The sequence below is a fragment of the Thalia democratica genome, chromosome 2 (genome assembly GCF_965202585.1).
Source record: "Thalia democratica chromosome 2, ktThaDemo2.hap1.1, whole genome shotgun sequence".
Lineage (NCBI taxonomy): Eukaryota > Metazoa > Chordata > Thaliacea > Salpida > Salpidae > Thalia > Thalia democratica.
Window position 1 is genome coordinate 66,281,184 of NC_139166.1, and position 21,389 is coordinate 66,302,572.

Below are 21,389 nucleotides of genomic sequence, written 5' to 3' on the forward strand. Positions count from 1 at the left end.
TAAAACCATAGATATAATTATGGATTTGCTTCGTTTATACGGATTTCAGTTACTTTAAACATATTCACCTGATTTTTACAAATTTTAATTTTTTAACGTCGATAAACCAATATGAAACTATAATTAACTAAAGGCAAAATGAAATAGGCACCGCAGTGATGTTTTTGAGCTTGATAACAAGAAAAAAAAGGTTTAGATCTTAAATCTTGATGAGTAAAAAGTTGATTAAAAAATACTGCTAATTAAAAATTTACATTTCATTAGGCACTTTGTATTGTTGTAAACACATATGTCCAGGTCTAATAAGATTTCAAAATGTCTTTTTTAAAGACAAATAATAATATAATACTCTTTTTTTGAGGGATAAATAAGATACAATGCTAGACAATTATTTTTGAGAGAAATTTAAACAATATACTATATATTATTCATTTAGGTTAAACAAGTTTTCAACCTATGAAGATTAATTATGATATGTAAAAGTTTCCATACACATTAAACTATTTAACAAGAAGTTTGTTTTTGAGAACATTTTCAGTGAATATAATTAGTTACTAATATAAACGTTGAAGCTGCCAGTTTTTTCATTAAAAAATATAACATAGGTTATTGAGAATTAAACCATTAAATTATATTAAGTTTAAAACTAATTTACAATGTAATAAATAAATAAAAACATATAATAAAAAGCAATAAGCAATGCTCTTTAAAATGACTAATTTTTTTACACTTTAACCTGAATTACAACATTGGATAAAAGAAACAGCATAGAAACCTTTTAGAACTTTAGAAAGAAAATCGTACAAAAAGTAGCAAACACACGAAAAAGAAAATATCTAAACAAATTTAACTTTTAGTTATTGTTTTGGATCAATAAAGTAAAACTTAAAGATACTATTTTCACATAGAAACGCTGAAGTGTAGTTCGTAATTGTAGAAAAAACGTATAAATATTGAGCGTATTAATAAATATTTTTCTACAGAACTAAAAATTGTCTAAAATTTGAATAATAAATGCTTATAAAATATTTACTAAAACACAAAGTTTAAAAAAAAACGCATAAGTTTAAGAAAAAAAAATTTATCAAGTCAATTAAAAACAGTCATATGCGTGGTTTTGCTTTCATTGAAATAAACGTTTAAAATAAACAAAGTCTTTTTAGTGTCAAAAATACCATGATTTAAGTAACAGTTTTTCAATGTGTTTTGCTACAGACTATGTATCAATTGAAAAACTATATTCAAAATTACAATCTAAAAACCAAAGTAGTTTTTACATATTAATTGATAATAATACTTAAACAATACCAAATAAAGTTTAAATAGTTGTCACTATTGCTTTTAATTAAAAGCAAATTACCAAATTTATACCAAGCTCCAATTTAAGCTTAGATTTTTAGATATAGATATTTAAAGTCGTAACAAAGATTAGTAAACAGCAAACGTACCAAAATTCTATGGGTCCAACATAAACAATATACAGATAATAAGAAATGGTTTCAAAAATGTAACTTGATATAACAATTTTAGTTTATGAATAAACTTTGATAAATGAATTCGCCTAATAAACCAACATAGTTGCAACATTTTCTACTACAGTGGCTCTCAGTTAAGAGCGAATAAAACAACTGCACAAACAGACAGAATTAGTGCAAAATCAAAAATTCATATTTTGATTAGAAAAATCTTTTGAAAAGTTTAAACAATCACTTTCGAGTTTAGTGCAATGCGTAGGAATAAATAATCATTATATATCAAGTTAAAATTCTGGAGATTAAAAAAAACAATTCACTAAAAAAACTAAGCTTCAATTACACAAATAGACTCTCTGTTTTCAATTTACCAGTTTTGAGTGGGTACTGTTTTAACTGAAGTAATTCTTTCACCGACCAGCGGTTTGAGTTCCATGGTGACCAAAGGATTTGTGATGCTTTGAAACCTGTGGTTACAACATTAGTTTAAAAATTTAGTTTTAAAAGACTTATGATATCAGCAATGAATTTTTGACATAAAAGTTATTAATATATACAAATTATTTTTAAGACAGTCAAGTAGAACGTATTTTAACTTAAATCGAATTTTAATTTTGAATGAGTTAAATACGATAACTTTTACTTTATTAAGCTTTCAATAACCTGATATAGACTTTGCCTTCCAAGTGTTTACCTTTTTGGATCTTAGAATTGAAACGATGGAAATCAAATACACTCTTGCTAGAAGATCCGCTCTTGCTGGAAGATCTTTTTAGACTTTCAAAGCTGTGTTTTCCATAACTGCTAACAAACACTTTCAATTCACACAACCGATACATGTTTAAAGTGGATGTGGCTTCGTCAAACTTCAAAATTACACCCCCTTCTGCACTTCTTATTACATTCTCATTGACATCTAAATAAAGTGTATTTCATTTAAGTGATATGAAATACTTTTCTAAAGTAAAAATAGAAAAGACCTTGTTATAACATTATAAAAACTTTACAAAAAAAGTTTAATTCCTAAATACAATTTAAATCTTAGTTATTAAAAATAAATAAATACTAAACAATAATGGAATAAGAACGATGGTAGTACCTGAGTTTTCTAACAAAACAACATATGGTCCAACGCTTTCAATGAGCCCTTCAACAAGCGAGTCATCCAAGATTTGACACCTTCCAAACAAATTAACATGCAGTCCTTGGCTCAGTTGACATAAATATGTTTTTTCGCCAACAGTAAATTCGAATTGATCAAGTTCATTTTCTACGATATTAAGATATTGTAATTTGCTTTAAATTGAACAATACATGGTTGCCACTCATCAAGCTGAGAAAAATTTCCTGACTTTTCCTGACTTTTTACCAAAATTTTCCTGACTTTTCTAAATCAAACTCTTAAATTAAACTTATTCTAAAATACATAATCTAACACTTTAAACTATATAAAGCTTCCAATCTAATTTTTATACAGGTTAAAAACAACAGTTTTTTGCTGAATTCTATCATCAAACTTTCAGTACATCACTTAAACCATCTGTGTATGATTGATGTTTGTAATAAACAGCTCTATCAGCAAAATACTTGTATTATTACCTTATAAACACAGCTTGTCTGAAAAAAGAAACAATTTTTTAGCAAACCCTAGCATAAATGTATCTAGATAAACAAACGATATATAAGGAACTTTTACAATTAAAACCTTGAATTAATAACGAACTTTCACAATTAAAATCTTAAAACAATAACAAATTTTTACAGTTGAAACCTTGAAACAATAAAGAACACAATTTTTTACAATTTCCTAGTATAAATGTATATAAATAAACGAAACGACATATAAGGAACTTTTACAATTAAAACCTTAAATCAATAAGGAACTTTTCACAACTCAAACCTTTAAACAATAACGAATTTTTACAGTTATAACATTAAAACAATAAAGAACTTAATCAAATACTGTTTTTTTTAAATGTATGTACTAAAATTTATTTTCTTAGTTTTTTTATTAGCACTTCAACCTCTTCATCTAATACTAAGTTAGTATAAAATTAGTAACAAATAGATATACTCTTATTTACTTTAAAAACTTGAGTTACTCTACAAAAAATACAAATAATAAGTAAACTTAATCTTTGCATATACCTCTCTTATAACTTATTTTATAAATTTAAACAAATTTGGAAAAATTATAAAGAGGTAAAGTATACACACTAACTTGTTACATAAAATAGTAAACTAACTGCTTAGTTATAAAGAACTCAATTGTTTACTTAATCATAAAACTCTTTGATTCTAAAATTATGCTAGATAAACTTTTGTGTATAAATCACAGTTTCACTATGGAAGTGTCCTTGCTACAGATCATCAAAACTAAAAAGCTTACAAAATCTGCTTGTTCAAGTAGGGTACTTGTTCAATATGTTAATAGAAAATTTTTACAGTTTAATAAAGAATATTTTACTAATTTATACCAGCTTGAAGGCATTGGAAATAAAATTAAATATTTTTGTAAATTTCTAGGAAAATTTTGGAATTTTTCCTGACTTTAAAGGACTTTTAATTAATTTTTTACCACTTGAAGGCTTTAGAAAACAAGGAATTTTGTAAAGTTAAACTGACAAAATATGACTTTTGTTTTTAATTTTATCAAATTTCTTGACTTTTTTTCAAAACCCCCATTTTTTCCTGACTTTTCCTGACTTTTGTAATTTTTTTCAAATTTTTCCTGACTTTTCCTGATTTCCTGACTTTTCCTGACCGAGTGGCAACCCTGACAATATATAAGTTCTCAATTTAAGTATCATAAAGAAGACGAACTATAATCTATTTTCTCAGATTACTACAAACAAAACAATGTTTCACCATTATATCAAATCATAGGAGATCATCAGTTGTTAAAATAATTCATATGCAACTAGATTTTATTGCCAATAGATGCCAACGGAAACAAGTATAGTATATTTCAAAGAACTTTTTTTAAATGATAAAGGTGAAGAATAGACATTACTTCAACTTTTCTTTATAAAACACTTCACTTGAGGATTTAGGAATTGAAAGTGTCTACAGAGCAGGGTTTCCAAAACACATTTTCGTAATCGACCCCTTTGCGCAAGTTTAAAATAATTTTACCCTTTGTAAGATATTGCTGCTTTACAAGTTATATATTACTTTTTTGCTATAGTTACCCCTTATTAGTTAGCGCCTCGTCTACTTTAGAAAACCCTGCAAAAGAATCATGTGTTTAGAACAACTAGAATTAAATAGTTTCAATAACAAAAACGTTTATGGGTAAGAAGACTAATTGCTAAAACTAAATGTGAAATAAAGAATGAATGAAGATTTACTTTTTAACACTTATTAAAAAAGTATAAATGTAGAAAGAAAATTTTTGCACCATACTTTTTTAGCTTGTTTTAGGGTTGCCACTGTTTGAGTTTAAAAAAAGTCATCCTGATTTTTTGTACAAATCTTAAAAAAAGTATTTAAAAAGTAAAAAATCAAAAACATCAAGTTTAAAAAAAAAATTATTATTAAATAACAAAATACTGAATTTAAATCAACTGTATCTCATGTAAAGTATATTAAAAAAAACTAGCCTAAGACTTTTAGAAATCTTTAAACTGTCCTGAATTTTTTATCAAAAAAACTATCCTGAGTCAGTCTGAGTTTAAAAAACAAATTCTTAATATTCTGTGTTATCCTGAGTGTCCTAGTATCCCAAGTATGTGGAAATCCTGTTGTTTAAAGTTTTTAGTTCTGATAGTTTATTTGCCTGTATTCAGGTTAAATTAATTCATTGTTTTAATAAATGTTTGTTTTATTATCAACTTGAAAGTTTCTATAACTTATAGACAATGATTAAGAGTTTAAAAATGATTTTCGACATGTTAATTTATTTGTTAATTCTATAAATTTTTAGAAATAATTTATTTAAAATTGTTAATTACAGCTGTTTTATAATTAAAAACATTTCTCTAACTATATAATACTATCATACTGGTACTTAGAAACCAACTAACTTTTTAGATTAAGTTCTTTTAAAACAACTCCAAGTTGTTTATCCTTTTCATCTTTAGACTCTGGTCTCAACTCTAAATTTTGTAATTTTAGTTATATATTTTTTTTCTTAAATAAATATATATATTTATTTGTAAAAATAAAAAAACTTGTTTTCGATTTGTTTACTGCAGTTTTAATGCGTTTATCATATCATTAAAACACTAACAAAGTTTACTAGCAATTTTCAACAATTATTTGTAGCAATTAAAGAATAACAAAAATACACATGATGACGTGTTAAATAAGTTTGAATAATTTTAGGTAGCTAACTTTAAAAACTACTTTTATTACTTTTTAAAAATATTTTTTGGCTATGTGACTAAATTATTCTCTTTAAATTAGCCGTACATGAACAGCTAGCTTGCATAATATGTATGTTGTCTCCTCCATTCAGAAGTTCAGATATAACAAATATCGGCAGAAAGTGTGTAGTCTAGTAAAAAGTATTTCAACAAAAACAATCCACTATCGAAAATCTTCAACATACATAATATGCGAACTAGTTATTTATGTAAGACTAATTTGGAGAGATTAATAAAGTCATATAACCAAAACATATTAAATAAAAAAAATAAAATTCTGAATCAATGTAATTGCGCTGGCGACTGCAAATATGATTTGAAAGGGAGAAATTGTCGTTGGAGAACATTATTTAGAAGGCAACAGTTAACTCTGACCTTGAAAAGAAGTTCTACATTGGCCTATGCTCAATAACCGATTAAAGGTGGTTTATATGATAATGAGACTGAGCCTTCGAATATGTTTGCTTCCTAAAGCGCAAAAACATAGGTTTTAGTACAACTTGGGAAGTGATAGATTTAATTATTTAACTATGCAGAGTGCTGAAAGCTTTAATCCTCAGCTGAGGTGCAAATCAATTCCAACTTTAACAGCTGAGGTTTAAACAGGGTGACCACTGGTTTTTGAAAAAATTTTTCAAGGCTTTTGAAAGTAAACCATTTTGGGTCTACTTTTAGCTTCAGTTTTATTTAAAGTAAAAAAACGGTGTTATGTATGTAAGACAACATTGCAAAGGTACTGTAAAGCTACTTTAAATGAGTTTTTCAATGATAAAATTCTGATGACAATGAAATAATACTTTACTTAACATGTAACAATTGTTTAAAATTCCAGGTTTTTATAGTCTAAGTTGTCAAATTCCAGGCATTTCCACGATTCCAGGTTTGATGGCTACCCTGATTAAAGCATGAAAAATATTTACTGTTTTTTTAACTAGACAATTTTGCAATGAACTTTATATACATATATATTAAAAAAACTTAGTATATATATAAGATGTAAGCTTAAAGGCGTTAAATCCTGGAGATCCTGATAAGCTAAGCTTATCGGAATATATACCACAGATGTTTTTGTGTCAAAACTTTTTTCCGACTAACGGCGTTTCACTGCTCTCAAATAAATTTAAGAACATATCTAAAGAGTCTATAAAATATTAACACACGTTAAAAAAAAACTTTGTATAATATATAAAAAAGCATGTATAATTATGTATGATGTTTATGTGAGTAGTAACTATAAACAAACTTTATGGGTTAAAAATTTATTATGACGTAACATTTCTGCATGACTTAATTTAATTTCATTTTTTAAAACTTGCTTATTCTTAGAGCTTTTTTGAAATTAGTATATACTTTGTTAAATTTATAATTTTTGTAGACAACTTTACATTTTTATGTTTTTATTCCAAACTTTGTTTTTAAACCATAAAGTTCGTTTAAAGCATGGTTTCCCAAAGTGGGCGATATCGCCCCCCTGGGGGCGATTTTAGTAAGTCGGGGGGCGATAATTAGTAAGGGGGCGAAAGGGTGGGCGATAACAAGTAAGGGGGCGAAAAGGGGGCGATTTTAAAATTTTGGGTTGTTATAATTTTTTTTTATCTTGCTATTTTACTAATTTTAGCTTGCTATTAAATTTTTGATCCTGAAGTAATGACTTCTTCTTTCAAGTAATTTACATATTTTCATTCATATATTTTCTTATAAAACAATTACATAGATCATAGACAATCGGAATCCCTCTCACCATTTTATAACCTGACATATATGTTATTTAGGATCTTAAATGGTTTGTAAAAATCTATGTTATATATTATTAACTATCACCTCATGATATTTCTAATTGTTTTTTGAAAAGTCACTAAGTTAGACTAAGAAATAAAACTATACAGGGTTGCCAATTTGTCTAGAAACCTGGAAAAACCTGGAATTTGACAATTTAGGCAAAAAAACCTAAAAAATCTGGAATTTTTAACAATTTCAACATATTAAGTAGTATAATTTCGATTTGACACAAAAAAGCTATCATATAGATAAGAATATGAATCCCTTCGAGGCAGATCTTTTTGAAGTAAACGACATACAGGAAACTTTCTTAGACTTACAAACTGACCTTCAACTTAAATAAATTTTTCCAAAAAACGATATGAAAGTTTTTGGACTCAACAAAACCTAAGGCAAAAGTGTCCAATCATTTGAGAGGAATTTAGATTGTTGTTTATAGTTTTTCCTTCTAGCTATGTTGTTAAGAAAGCTTTCAGTTCAGTTATCAACATATTCAGCAAAAGATCTAATCTAGAAATTTGTAAATGAGGCGTTATTTTACTGATTAAGAATCAGATTAGAAAAAATTGCAAGCAATCACGAACCTCATCCTTCAAATTATATTAGACTTCAGTGGCAGACATTATTTTATGAAAGTTTTTTTTATTTTATTTGATCTTTTAAAATACTTCTTATTTAACCTGGTTTGTATTGTATTTAAGTAGTCTTTTTATAATAAAAAATTTATTAAGTTATTTATTCTACAACAGGTTTGCATAATGCCTAATAAACATTAATTACGGTAGACTTCCTCTTGAGTTCGCACTTTTTACCCAAAAAATAGTGCAAATTTATATTTTCTAAAATTCAACTTAAATAAAGTCTATTACTAACTATGTATGAATAAAACAAAAAATACATAAGATTTAATAGCTATATAGATCTATTTTGTTAATGAATGTTAGTTTTATGTTTTAGTTGATTTCATGTTTATTCCTAACGTTATTGCATATAACACATTTAAATTTATCATTTTGTAAAAAAAAATGGTAATGATTTTAGAGTTTGCACTTTTTGATTTTGTTTAAAGTGCGAACTCAAGCGGAGTCTACTGTATTTATTAAATGGTTTATGTTCTTTTAAATCTGTTAATAGTTTTATTTTGACCTAGTTAATTGTTTAGTTTATATTTGTTGTTTACATTAAACTAAAAGTTTTTATAGCATAGTGATTAAAGAATTTGTTTAAAAGAAACTTATTTGAAATATTTTTGTTATTACTTATTTAATCTGTATAAATTTAAAAAATCTTGATACCATTAAAGTTTTTATTTCAAAAGTTTTATTTTTGGTTTTAAAAGAATATAGATTTGAGGTCTATATTTGAAATTACTTAAGAATTTTCATTTAAAAAAACCTTAAACTCAGTTTTATTTTCTAATTTGATTTATTATTATTGAAAATTCTATATATTAAAGAATTTTAAACTATTAATACAACTGTTTTTGTTTTATCTTAATTTTTAATATATTATCAATTAGAATGTGTTGTTTATTTTAATAGTTCTACACTAGCTTTTAGTGTTTCACTATTTTCCTCCGGTAAATTATTATAGGCTAATAACTAGAGAAAACATAAATTTAAATATTATTAAATAAGCCATCAAAAAGACTGCTACAGTTACACAACAAAATTTTAACCTAATTAAAAGAAATTTTCAATCGATTACTTTCTGATCATAGAATTAACTGTGAAATTTTGATTTTTTTTTTTAATTTTAATTAAGAAAATAGATAATGTTAAAATCAAGGTTTAGTTTCCTAAAGGTTATTCCAAGTCAAATACTATTTAATGGTATTCTACTACAAAACATATAGTTTGAAAAGTTTAAAATTAAGTTTTTAACTTTACAACTAACTTACTTATAATATATCTTAGCATTGAAAATAATTATTTTACAGCATTATCTGAAGCTGTTAATGAAACCACTTTTCATGTGAGATAATCAACCAGTCGGTCAAACTTCCTCAAACTAGATCATAAATTATGTTTTAATATTTATTTTATTATGTCTAAAATAAACTGTTCATTCTTTTATAGTTTTTTAATCTGTGATATAGTAATTTTGGAATATGCCTATTTATAAAAATAATTCAAATATTTTGTGCGGCTTAAATAAGTTACTTAGTATTAACTTCTAAATGTCCGAAAATCGTTATATGAGAGATTATTATAATGTCAGATTTCAGTTAAGATTTCAGATGGGTAACGTACGGTTATAATCAAGTTAAACCTCGACCCGCTAAGTAACTTGAAAACTACTTATACAAAATAAATAAAATTTAGTTTTTTGAAACTCAATATTTTGGAATACACTTTCAATATTGTTTTCAGTTAACAATAGAATTTCCTAGATCACAATATTACTAAATAATTTTATTACAACTTTACTGGAGTTTTTTAATTTTCATTTTTTCATTTTTTAAAATTATGCAGCCTGCAATTACATTTTTTACGAGTTGAAACTAGAAAATATTTTTTAGTAAATATGAATTGTTGACTACAAAAGTTGTCCACCACTACCCTAAAAGTTTCATTAGTTTCAAAACAATTCATGTCTAAACAGGAGTTATTACAGATTACAAAAGGCTTTTTTAAATTATTTTAATACACTTTACTGGGCTTATAAGAAAACAAATGTAACTTATTTTCTCAAGCCCTGTAAACTACTTTGGACACAGCCCAAAAGTGCATGCATAAGAAGTACCAGACTAAATTACATTTCGAACACAACTTTTTCGACTCAAAAGTTTGTACTCAAGAAAAAAACTACTTTGTAAAATCGTGGGGGCGATTATTTTTTAAATTTCTGAAAAAGGGGCGATTTAGAAAATGAGTTTGGGAAACCCTGGTTTAAAGTTACTACTCACATAAACATTATACATGCTTTTTTTCTAATGTGTGTTAATATTTTATAGACTCCGTAGATCTGTTCTTAAAATTATTTGAGAGCAGTGAAACGCCGTTAGTCGGAATTAAGTTTTGACACATAAACATCTGTGGTAGTATATATATATATATATAGACATTTGTACTTGTAACAAACAAGTTATTTTTTTAATCCTAAATACACATAAAAATTAATTTTTACCATTTTGTTTACTAGTATACGAACATAGCTTCAGAAATTTCTAAGAAATTTGTTTTTATAACAACTAGTAAACATCTTATTTATGTTTTAAAGACTAAAATTGTTTTAAGTTACCTTTTTCAATAAAAAAAAAATACAATAGTATATAAAACTCTATAAAATATTAAAATACTTAAAACATATACACAACTTTTGAAGCTTACTTTCATTATTTGTGTCAAAGTCTGTTAAAGTTTGACCTCCCTGATAAGCAAGACTCTCTTGTAATCTTGGAGCAGGAAAATTTACCTTGCCATCATTTTCGGTTTGTTCGAGATCTAGATTTTTTACATTTTTTAATCACTGTTGGCACAAAAAAAATGCTTTGAAAGTTATAACTAGCAGCTTTATCTTAAGAAATATATTAGATAATTAAAATGCTTAAGCCGTAAAACTATTTCAAATGAAATAACATTTTCAAATAATTCATGCGCACCTAATAGATTAATATTTATAGCTTTTTTGTTGACATAAGTGTTTTTAAATATAGCTTATATAAATAAATAACTTTTAAATCTTATTTAAATCTCCTGATTTATAGGTAAAAGTTTATTTGATTTTTTCTATGAAGATTTCAACAAAGAAAACACAAAGTAAATAAATATATCTTTCTTTATTGAGTTTATTCACAAACTAATTAAAAGAATGATAAAATCTGTACAAGAAAACATAATGAAAGTTAGGTAAATACTTATACATCTCCCCCCAGATTTTATCACCAAGGAGATGAAACGACACGTCTAGCTAACAAAACAAATTATTTACAAAATTGCAAACTTAAATACAGTTTTCTGTGCTAACATCAACAAAACAACACTCAAAACATCACAGATAATTGAAATAGATTATTATTTAAGGGCATAAGGGGGTCTACCTTGATTAAACAGGTTGGTCTTATTTTGAAGGGTTTTACCTGAGCTATCAGAAATTTCTAACCGTTTCTTAAAATTTAAATCAACTTTTTTGAAAAATAAGCGATAAAAGTTGGTGTGCTCATTAGGTTCCTTATGGAAGACGCAAACCAAAAACGCGAAAAAAAAACTATTTCATAAAAAAATTATCTTCTCTTTCATTTTTAAGCTAATCTTCTTCAAATTTTCACAGAAAGTCTACTACTAAAAAGATATAGTGGAAGATTTTTTTAATTTAAAAAAATAAAAATTTTATCATATAAAATTCCCATTTTTTAATCTCAATTTTTTCTTCAATATCATTAAAATCTCAACATTAAAAGTCTTTCAAACTATAAAAGCAACAGTTCCTGACAGTTTGAGGTCTCTAACTCAAAAAATGAAGGAGAAGATAGATTTGTAGCGACTTTTAAAATTTTCGAGAAAATTGAGCCTAAAAATTTGCAGTCTATACGTTTGTATTGGAAACTTTTTACAAAAAATAAAAGATCTCAAAAATTAAATTAGATTTTTAATCTTTATAAAAAATGGCTTGTAGATTGGACTTAACCCTTTCATATAAAAGTCTATGTAATTTTTTGTAAAAAAAAATGTTGGACCTCCTCCCATGTCCTTAAGTTAGTCTGGTTAATTAATACTACTAAAAAAAACTAAAAATATGAAAAAGTTTATCTATATTATCTTTACTTTACAAACAGTTGTTAAACCAGTCAAAAACAAACTCATAATTTAAACTGGTAATAGTTATGTGAATTTGAAGAAGTTAAATTCAAAATGTAATTGACAAATGCAATCACTAACTAAAATATTACAACAAATTATAAAACCATGTAAGCAATTGATAACTATTTAATCATTGTTGAAAGATAAAAATACTATTTATTTATTGAATAAAACATTAATCACTTTTATTTCCTTAAGTATTGAACACTGTAATCAGTTAAGACATCAAATTCAATATACTTTAAATATTTATAAATATATAAATAAATAATTAAAATATATAAATTAGCAATTTAAATATTATTAAAGAATGCATTTAAAAAAACGCAAAAATTTAATATTTTGAAGCCAAGATGCTAAACTTTTTTTTTCAAACTGGTCTTACTTATAAGACTAAATAACCTAGTCAGGAGGTATTTTTTAATTAAAAGTCATATTATCTCCGACAGTATTTGTATAATCGTTATTTAATTATTTCTTATACTTACAATACATTTATAAATTTAATGCATTGATATTTATAGTTTAAGACTTTTGTTTTAGTTTAATAAATAATATTTATTGGTGAAACTCTTTCTATAATATAACAGTATCAAAAAATTTTGTAATATAACAATTTAAATATAACTCTAAATTGTTTTAAATCATGCAACACACATTTATTCAAAACTTGCTTTCTTTAGCTAATAAAGTCTAAAAAAGGTACACTTTTACTTAATTTTTTAAGTTTCAAAAAAAAAAAACAATAAAAAAGAAATACCTGAACATTTGTTAAGAAGTTTTTTCAATGTTTGACAAAAATATTTAAACTAACAATCTAGCTCCTTCATGCCAAATAAATCAGGTAGGTCCCCGTTTCCATCATCCAATTTGTTTTCATCATCCAACATCTAAATGTTAATAAATATTTTATCTCCACACAACAATTCTGTTAAAATTTAAAAAGTTTAGTAAAAAGCTTCTTACAATAATAACTACAAATAATTAATCAAACTAAACATTTGTTAAGTTTTTATGGTAAGAAGAACTTAAAAGATTTTTAAAAGTACACGTTTCGGGTCTATTTTTAGTTTAAAATTAAGCTTAAGATAAAAAAACAATGTATAAAAAATATAACAACATTGAAAAGATACTGTAAAGCTACTTTAAATTTTTTTAAATAAAAAAATGATTATAACAAAAAATTTTTGTCTTCATGATAGATATTTTGTTTCAAATCGAATTTTCACTACTTAACATGTAAAATTTTTTTTAAATTCCAGGTTTTTTAGCGATTTTTGTTCAAAAGTCCAAGTTTTTTAACGAGTTTTTTTCAATTTCTCAAATTCAAGGTTTTTTTAGGTTTTTCAGTCCTAAATTGTCAATTTACAGGTTTTTCCAGAATTCAAGGTTAAGTGTCTACCCTGATACCTACTAATATGATAAATGGTTAAATAAAAAATCAAGTTAACTCATAACTGATTCAATTTTATGAGACTTTGTATGTTTCAAATTATCTTAAATATAACAGTATGTAAAAAGTATGATTGTAGAAGAGTATTTTTAACTTTTTCGCTTAGAAAATTCCCCTATTTTGCCATTATGACTCATTTTTGTACTAGATATACGAACTAAAACTAAAAGCAACAAAATAAAATTAATCAAATAAAAACTTGGTTAATTTTACTACAAAGGCACAAACAATTAAACAAAAGCAGTACAAAAATATATAAAGATTCATATGACAGATAATTATCACTCCTACTTAATTATTAAAACAATAATTCATTTTAATGAATATTTGTTTAATAATGTTTAAACTTACACAAATTATTGCAGCTAAGTATAGCTCTGTTGGTTTTGCTTGGTCTTACTTCTTGATTTAAGCAAATCAATTAAACCTTTAATGCCTAAAAAAGTAAAAATAAACAATTATGAATAAAACTATCAAATTTTCAAAGGATGATTAATACTTGATGTGCGTAGTTGAAAAAAAAATTTGAAACTGTTATTATACGAAAAAGAAAGCATTAAAATAGTATCTATGATACTTTGGATGCTAACTCTGAACGTATTTACTAGAAAGATGAACTAATAGATTTTTCTTTAATTTTGTAAAAAGAATACATAGCAATGTACCTATTACAATATCTCTAACAGATTAGCTCTTATAAAAGCTAAATAAATAGATTAAATGGTAAGTTGAATTATAGCAATCAGCTAATTTTCATACCAAGTAGAGCTTAGGAAAAGCTGCTTTCAGTCAGGTTTTTAGGTCCATGACCGTTTAACAGGTATAATTTTTGACTGTTGTTCTTTTTTGATAGCTGCAAATAAAACAACATAAAAATTAAAACTAAGGTTGAAAAATATGTACACTTTTATACTTTGTTTTTAAACAAAATATGTTTTCAAAACAGTTTACTAAAGTAAAACTAGAAAGCAAGTTCATGTATGTATACAAGAATTTGAAACAAAATTTACAAGTTTTTAAATTTGTAGACTTTTATCAAATTATTTAGGTGCATTTCACCTGTTTTGAAAAATAAAAGTTTTGTAACAGGTTTATAAACTTAAAAAAGAAGTTTTATTATTTTAAAATTTATTCATACATATTTATTAACTCATAAGATAGGTGTATATGTCTCTGTTTTTTACTAGAAATTTGTGTACCCAATATTTTTAATCCAACAAATAAAATGTTTTAAACTGTTAAAGAAATTTTTACTGAAAAAGCGAAGACTGTAATATTTACAAATACAAAACTTTACTGTTTTATAGTAAGTATTTAAATTTTTGAGAAAGCTGGCTATTTTAAAAATTTCAGTCTGAATGTTTTTGCATTAATTTTTATAAAAAATTGACTGAAGTATAAACAAAAATTTAGTGAAACTTTAAACTTCTGTAAAAAAGTATATATTTATACATAAACCTTTCATAACAAAAATCAATGATAATTTTCAAAGAAAAAGCCATGAGCCCCTCCTACAGCCTTCTTCGTGTTCTTAAAATGAACTTTTTGTAAAGTTTATAATAGTTATTTTAAAAAGTTGCCCTTTTGATAATTTATTTTTCATTATACGTATATAAATGTATGAAACTTATCTGCTCTCATGACTAATAAAAAAAAAATTTCCAGTTTATTGTTACTACGAATAATTAAATAATTATCAAGTAAAATTGGTACAAAATATTACTTAATAATAAACAGTCATTAGCTTACAGTTTGTTAGACAAATAACAAAACAGTAATTAAAAAATCTAGCAATAATGTAATGATATTTTAATTATGACTTATGTCAACAAATATTCTATGAAAATAAAAAGTTATTGTCTAAAATATTGGATATTTACAAAACAAAATATAATAATTTTTTGAATACGTTGTGTTCTAGTTATAAAAATAAATAAACACACATAGGATTGAGCTGAACTATCAAATTAAAATATAAGAAATGGTATACTCTGTGTTAAGTTTTCCAGATTTTTTTTTAAATCCACCCACTACTTACAAAAACTTACTTAAAAATTTGTAGATGTTTGTAAGTTACCTAAAATCTCAACCAAAATCTACAATTTTATAAAAACGTGTAAATTTTGAGTTTGATCTTCCCTTAAAAGTATTAAAACTTTTTAACATTAAAAGAGATACCGTTTAAATTGAAATAAAATCTTAAAAATCTAAATAGTTAGAGCAGTTTTATTAAATTGTATTAAACCCTTTTTTAATTTTTTTAAATAGTCAACACTTATATAAAAAGTCTCCTCTCCTAAAAATTAAGGGTTGAAAAAGCAAATACTCGTGATGATAAAATAAATACAGTTTAGGCTTAAAACCTAAACTTTAACAAACCAAATCAGATAACCAAAATAGACTGTACTGAGTTTGAAGTTATTTTTTTGAATAGTAAAATCCAGTTAGAAAAAATCAGTAAAGAAAAAAAAACTACTCACCCTTGTATAACTACCTGTGAAAAGGTCTTGTTCATATTGGTCCGTATTGACTAGTGGTTGAAAAGGTGAACTTGCAGAAACTAAACATTGCAAATATTTTTATTTTGTGCTGTTGGATAACGTATATCAAACTTATTTGTGCTAAAAGAGCGAACTCAATTTATTTTTCAAATACACACATATTTCTCAAAACTTGTGTAACAATATACTTGAAATGTGCTTAAAGCATGTTTTTAATAAACATACAAAAGCTTAAATAAAAAAATAAAAAACTTTGATAGCAAACATGTTAAATAGTACATAGAAAGATTAAGATTTTTTATGTAAATACCTACAGGTATCATTATCAGCAATAGTGACTTTATTCTGAACATCTCCTGGTTGACAATGTTGATTGTTTTCATCTAAAAAGAATTTATAACGCTTGCATAAGACATTTTTTTTTAATTTGTATAGCAAATTATTATCTAAGTAAAAGAAAAGGACAATAATTATTAAAAATAAAGGAGAATTATTGATAAAAAAAAGGAGAAAAAAGATTGACAGTAATTTTTTTTTCCTCCTTAACTTGACTTCTAAAAGTAATTTATATAGGACAGGGGTTCAAGATTTATGTTTAAAAAAATTAATATTGGCTCTTATTTCAAAGTTTAGAGTATATATTATAAAATATTTTATACAGAACAAAAAAATCAAATAAAATTCAAGATATAGCAAGTTTTCTAAAAAAAAAATCCAATACAACCAGATGGAATCAAACATTTTCGTAGCTAATTTTCCTGGAATTTTGGAAAGTTCACTAAAAATCTATCTCTTCCTTCATTTTCAAAGCATTTTTTTTTTCAATATTTCAGGAGTGTCTTTTAAGTATTACAAACAATTTGTTGAAAGCAGATTTTTCGAAGAAAAAAAAACATTTAAAAAAACTTTATTACCAAAATTAAAAAACATTTTTTTTAGTTTGTATAAGAAAAAAAATATACAGAAATTATAACATATTTTTTCTACAAGTTGTTTTAATTTTATTAAAAATCATTCTGAGAAAGTTCTAAAATAATTGCTCAAAACCTAAAGGAGATGATAGATGTTTAGTGAAATAATCTATTTTTGTCCTTTAGCTTTCGCCTCCGAAACTTCTAATTTTGATCCCTTATACCTTGAAATTACTTTGAATTTTAACATGCACAGGGTTGCCACTCGTTTTAAAAGTACACATTGTTGGGTCTATTTTTAGTTTTAAGTTAATTTCTATGTAATAAACTGTGTTAAATACTATAAAAACATTGAAAAGATATCGTAAAGTTACTTTAAATGTGTTTTAATAATAAAAAAAAATTTTGATGATGACAAAAAAATCATATCTATATGATAGATTTTTTGTGTCAAATTGAAATTTTACTACTGAAAATATTAAAATCATTAAAAATTCCAGGTTTTTTGAACAAATTTCCGGTTTTTTTTTTCAAAATTTCTCAGATTCCAGGTCATGTTTGCTTAAATTGTCAAATTCCAGGTTTTTCCAGGTTTCCAGGTAAAGTGGCAACCCTGCATGCAGTAAAATGTAACAAGTAGCTTAGTTCATTCTATAAAAAATAAAACTAAATTTTAAAAAAAAGTGTTTTATACTCCCCATTCTCTTATACTCACTAACTTTTAGCCTCATATCTAAAAAATTAGTTTGTATTTTGTTAATGATTATGAAGTATCTGATTACTGAAATATATCTTACAAACTAAGGTCAACTTATGATTTAAGGAGGGTCGACCTTGATTTTTACAACTTGATCTTATTTTGTAGAGTTTTTTTTTTTGAGCAGTCAGAAATTTTTAACTGCTTAAAAAAATTTAAATTAACCTTCAAGATTTGATTTGATGACCTAAATAGGTTCCTAATGGAAACTAAAAACCCAAAAAAGACATTTCACTAAAAATCTATCTCATCCTTCATTTTTCAAGCAATCTTCTTCAAACTTTCATAGAAAATCTATTATAAAATTTTAAGAAGATTGCATAAAATAATTTTTTTGATATAAAAAAAAAATTTAATTAAAAAAAAACCTTTTTTTTTTGTTCTTCTATCTCAAATTTTTATTTTCTAATAGTTATAAAATCGAAACATTCTAAGTCTTTTAAACTATAAAAGGAACGTTTCCTGAAATTTTGAGGTCTCTAGCTCATAAAATGAAGGAGAAGATAGATTTTTAGTGGTTTTTTGAAGTTCCAAGAAATTTTAACTAGAAAATTTGTAGTCTATACGTTTGTATTGGAAACTTTTTATAAAATTTACAGTATCACAAAAGTTAAATGAATTTATTTTATTCGATAAAAACTGGCTTGTAGTTTGTACTTCAAGCCTTCATATAAGATCCAATACTACTTAAAGTAAAAAAAAACGTCAGACACCCCCCTCACTCCCATATGTCCTTAAGTTAGACCCCTCTATGACCTTAATCAACTTTGATATTATTAACACAATAACTTATACAAACAACACAAATATTCTTTTATAAAAAGCATGTCTAAAAACCATATTTCGAAGTTTTTGTTTTAATTACAATAAACTTACTTAACACTTTACAGTTGCTAGTTACTTGTTGCGGTTCATCAACACAAACGTCTTTGCAGTTTTTCATATTGGCTGTCAAAATAATGCAAATAAGTTGCAACAAACAGTAATACATTTTTTTTTTTTCGTTAATAACCAACTTAAATAAGTTGCAACTAAATAATAAGCGACTTCTTAAGAACAGTTTGTCAAAAATAACGATCAGAATAAGGTACTAAATAATAAAAACAGAAATGCAAAAACTAGAGCTCTGATTTCCACAATATAACTTTATTTTCAATAAATTTGTTTAAATTCCATAGTTTAAACAACAAAAAACCTTAGTTGTATTTATAGTTTTAATTCCTTTAAACTTAATAACTAAACTTGAGAGAAAGAAATTTTGAAAAGGTGAAACATTAAAATTTCTAGTTCAATAGCATTATATAACTCAACATCAAAATTAACTTCATGAACCTTGATTTTTACTTTTTTTTGTATCTGTTATGCAGTAATATCTAAGTCCTTGAGCATAATTGTAGTCAATTCTTTTTATGTCTAAGCTTTTTGATAACGCATTGTTGAGCAGATTTTTATAATAAGACATTTTCCTTTTACCTTCTGGGCTTGAATAATCTGGAATATCTTCTGACATGTTACATTTTCCTTTATGTTTAGCCCAGGCCTGAGATGCAGGTATGAGTTGTTTTTTATAGTGGTAGTTGCTTACGACTTTAATAAAACTAATAGAATTAAAATACAATACGAATGGTAATATTTAAAAAATCAAGTTTTTAGCTTTAGTTATAAAAATTGTGTTGCTTTTGGGTAAACTATTATTATATTTTCAATTTGTTAAAAATAAAACTTACTAATGCTAAAGGTAAAAAAATATTATTTTCAAAATTTACACTTATTGTTATTATAAGCATATGAAATTTTTTTCATTTAAAAAGTAATATTTAAATAAAATTAATTTATTATTTTTCAAGTGGAAAATTTATATTTTGTTAAAAATATTAAAAATATAAATCTTTAAAATATTTAATTTTTCATTTACCAATTTTTTTTTTTAACTAAACCATTTTAGTATCTTTTTAAAATAAAATTGCTTTAAAATAAAATACAATATACCATGTATTTTTCTAACTGTATTCCTAAATTTTGATTAACAGTAGTGATCTACAGGATCCTAGCATTTGGATCTGGCCAAATAATGCATTTTTGGATATGGATTTGGCATGATCCTAATTTCGAAATTGGATTTGGACCCAGATCCAGCCGGATCTTAAACTCAAAAAAAAAATTGGATCTGATAATATCCTAATTTTTTTGACTTTGCAGATCACTAATTATTAGATAAGAACAGGGTTGTCAAATGTTTTTAATAAGTTTCTTTCAAGATTTTAGAATTTCTTTCAGGTTTTTAAAACCACATTCTTTTGGATCTATTTTTAGTACAGAAGTACTAAGTTTAAGGTAAAAACTGACTTAAATAGTAAAGCAAAATTTAAAATATACTGTAAAAAAAAACTTTATAAGTGTTTTTTAATGAAATATTCTTTATGGTGAATAAAAATTTATCTATACTATATGACTTTTTTTGTGTCAAATTGAAATTTTACCACTTCACATGTGCAAATTGTTTAAATTTTAAATTTTTCAGGTTTTTCAGTATTTTTTTGTTGATATTCCAGATTTCTTCAAAATTTCTCAAATTCCAAGTTTTTCCAAGTGTTTTAAGCCTAAATTGTCAAACTCCTGATTTTTACTGGATTCTTGTATTTTTGGCAACCCTTAAATGAAGAGCTTTAGTTAATAAACGGTAGTTTAGATTTTCCAAATGTAAAAATTATGATGCTTAACCATATTTTCAAATAGTTTGAAATATGTATGGTTAGCTAGGCTTTTATTATTTTTGTAAAAATATTTATGACATGTATACTAATTTCTTATCATATTTATAAAATAAAGTGACCAAATCATTAAAAATATTTAGCCTATAATTGTTCTATAAACTAGCACCTAAAAAAGCTACAAAAAAACCATTATAAATAAGTAAATAAGATTGGCTCAATGAACTTAACCAAATATAAATATTTTAAGATAAATTAATAAACAAAATCAAACTCACAATAAATACATCCCACTTTTTAATCCAATCATCATCTCCAAGACGAGCCCATGAAATGCTAAAGATTAAACCTTTTACTGTTTGCTCAACAAATTTTAGACCAGAAATGTCTTTTGAATCCAAGTGCGATTTTATCCATTCTGACAGCATTTTGTTTTGTTTTATGATTCTATATAAGAGTAGTGTTAATAGCAGGCATTAAAAGTTCTAATACTCGCAATAAGTACCTTAAAATCGAAAGGCATTTTATAAAATAGTTTTTATAGTGTGTATGAGAAAACTGTTTCAACCTTTTTTTTAATTATCTTTACACACTTTTTTGTGACAGATTTTTATATAATAAGACCATACAAGATTG

The 21,389-nt window shown here is 24.9% G+C and overlaps 1 protein-coding gene across 2 annotated transcripts; it reads right to left on the reverse strand.

Annotated features, from left to right (window-relative positions):
* Positions 1 to 1,331: 1,331 nt before the first annotated feature.
* Positions 1,332 to 21,186, reverse strand: LOC145829740 (uncharacterized). 2 transcript variants are annotated; one of them, XM_082937608.1, is made up of 8 exons: positions 14,633 to 14,657; positions 14,225 to 14,309; positions 13,235 to 13,310; positions 10,951 to 11,064; positions 5,498 to 5,569; positions 2,572 to 2,742; positions 2,136 to 2,388; positions 1,332 to 1,939 (listed from the first exon to the last, which is right to left on the reverse strand). In XM_082937608.1, the coding sequence occupies exons 3-8, from the start codon at positions 13,308 to 13,310 to the stop codon at positions 1,840 to 1,842; spliced, it is 786 nt and encodes a 261-aa protein (XP_082793734.1). In that variant the 5' UTR covers positions 14,225 to 14,309; positions 14,633 to 14,657; the 3' UTR covers positions 1,332 to 1,839. The 2 variants fall into 2 exon arrangements, 1 of the variants encoding a protein (XP_082793734.1); XR_014369574.1 differs by lacking the exons at positions 1,332 to 1,939; positions 2,136 to 2,388; positions 2,572 to 2,742; positions 5,498 to 5,569; positions 10,951 to 11,064 and adding exons at positions 16,354 to 16,433; positions 16,689 to 16,757; positions 18,919 to 18,990; positions 19,375 to 19,582; positions 21,032 to 21,186 and having other exon boundaries at positions 13,270 to 13,310; positions 14,633 to 14,726.
* Between the last annotated feature and the right edge of the window lie 203 nt (positions 21,187 to 21,389).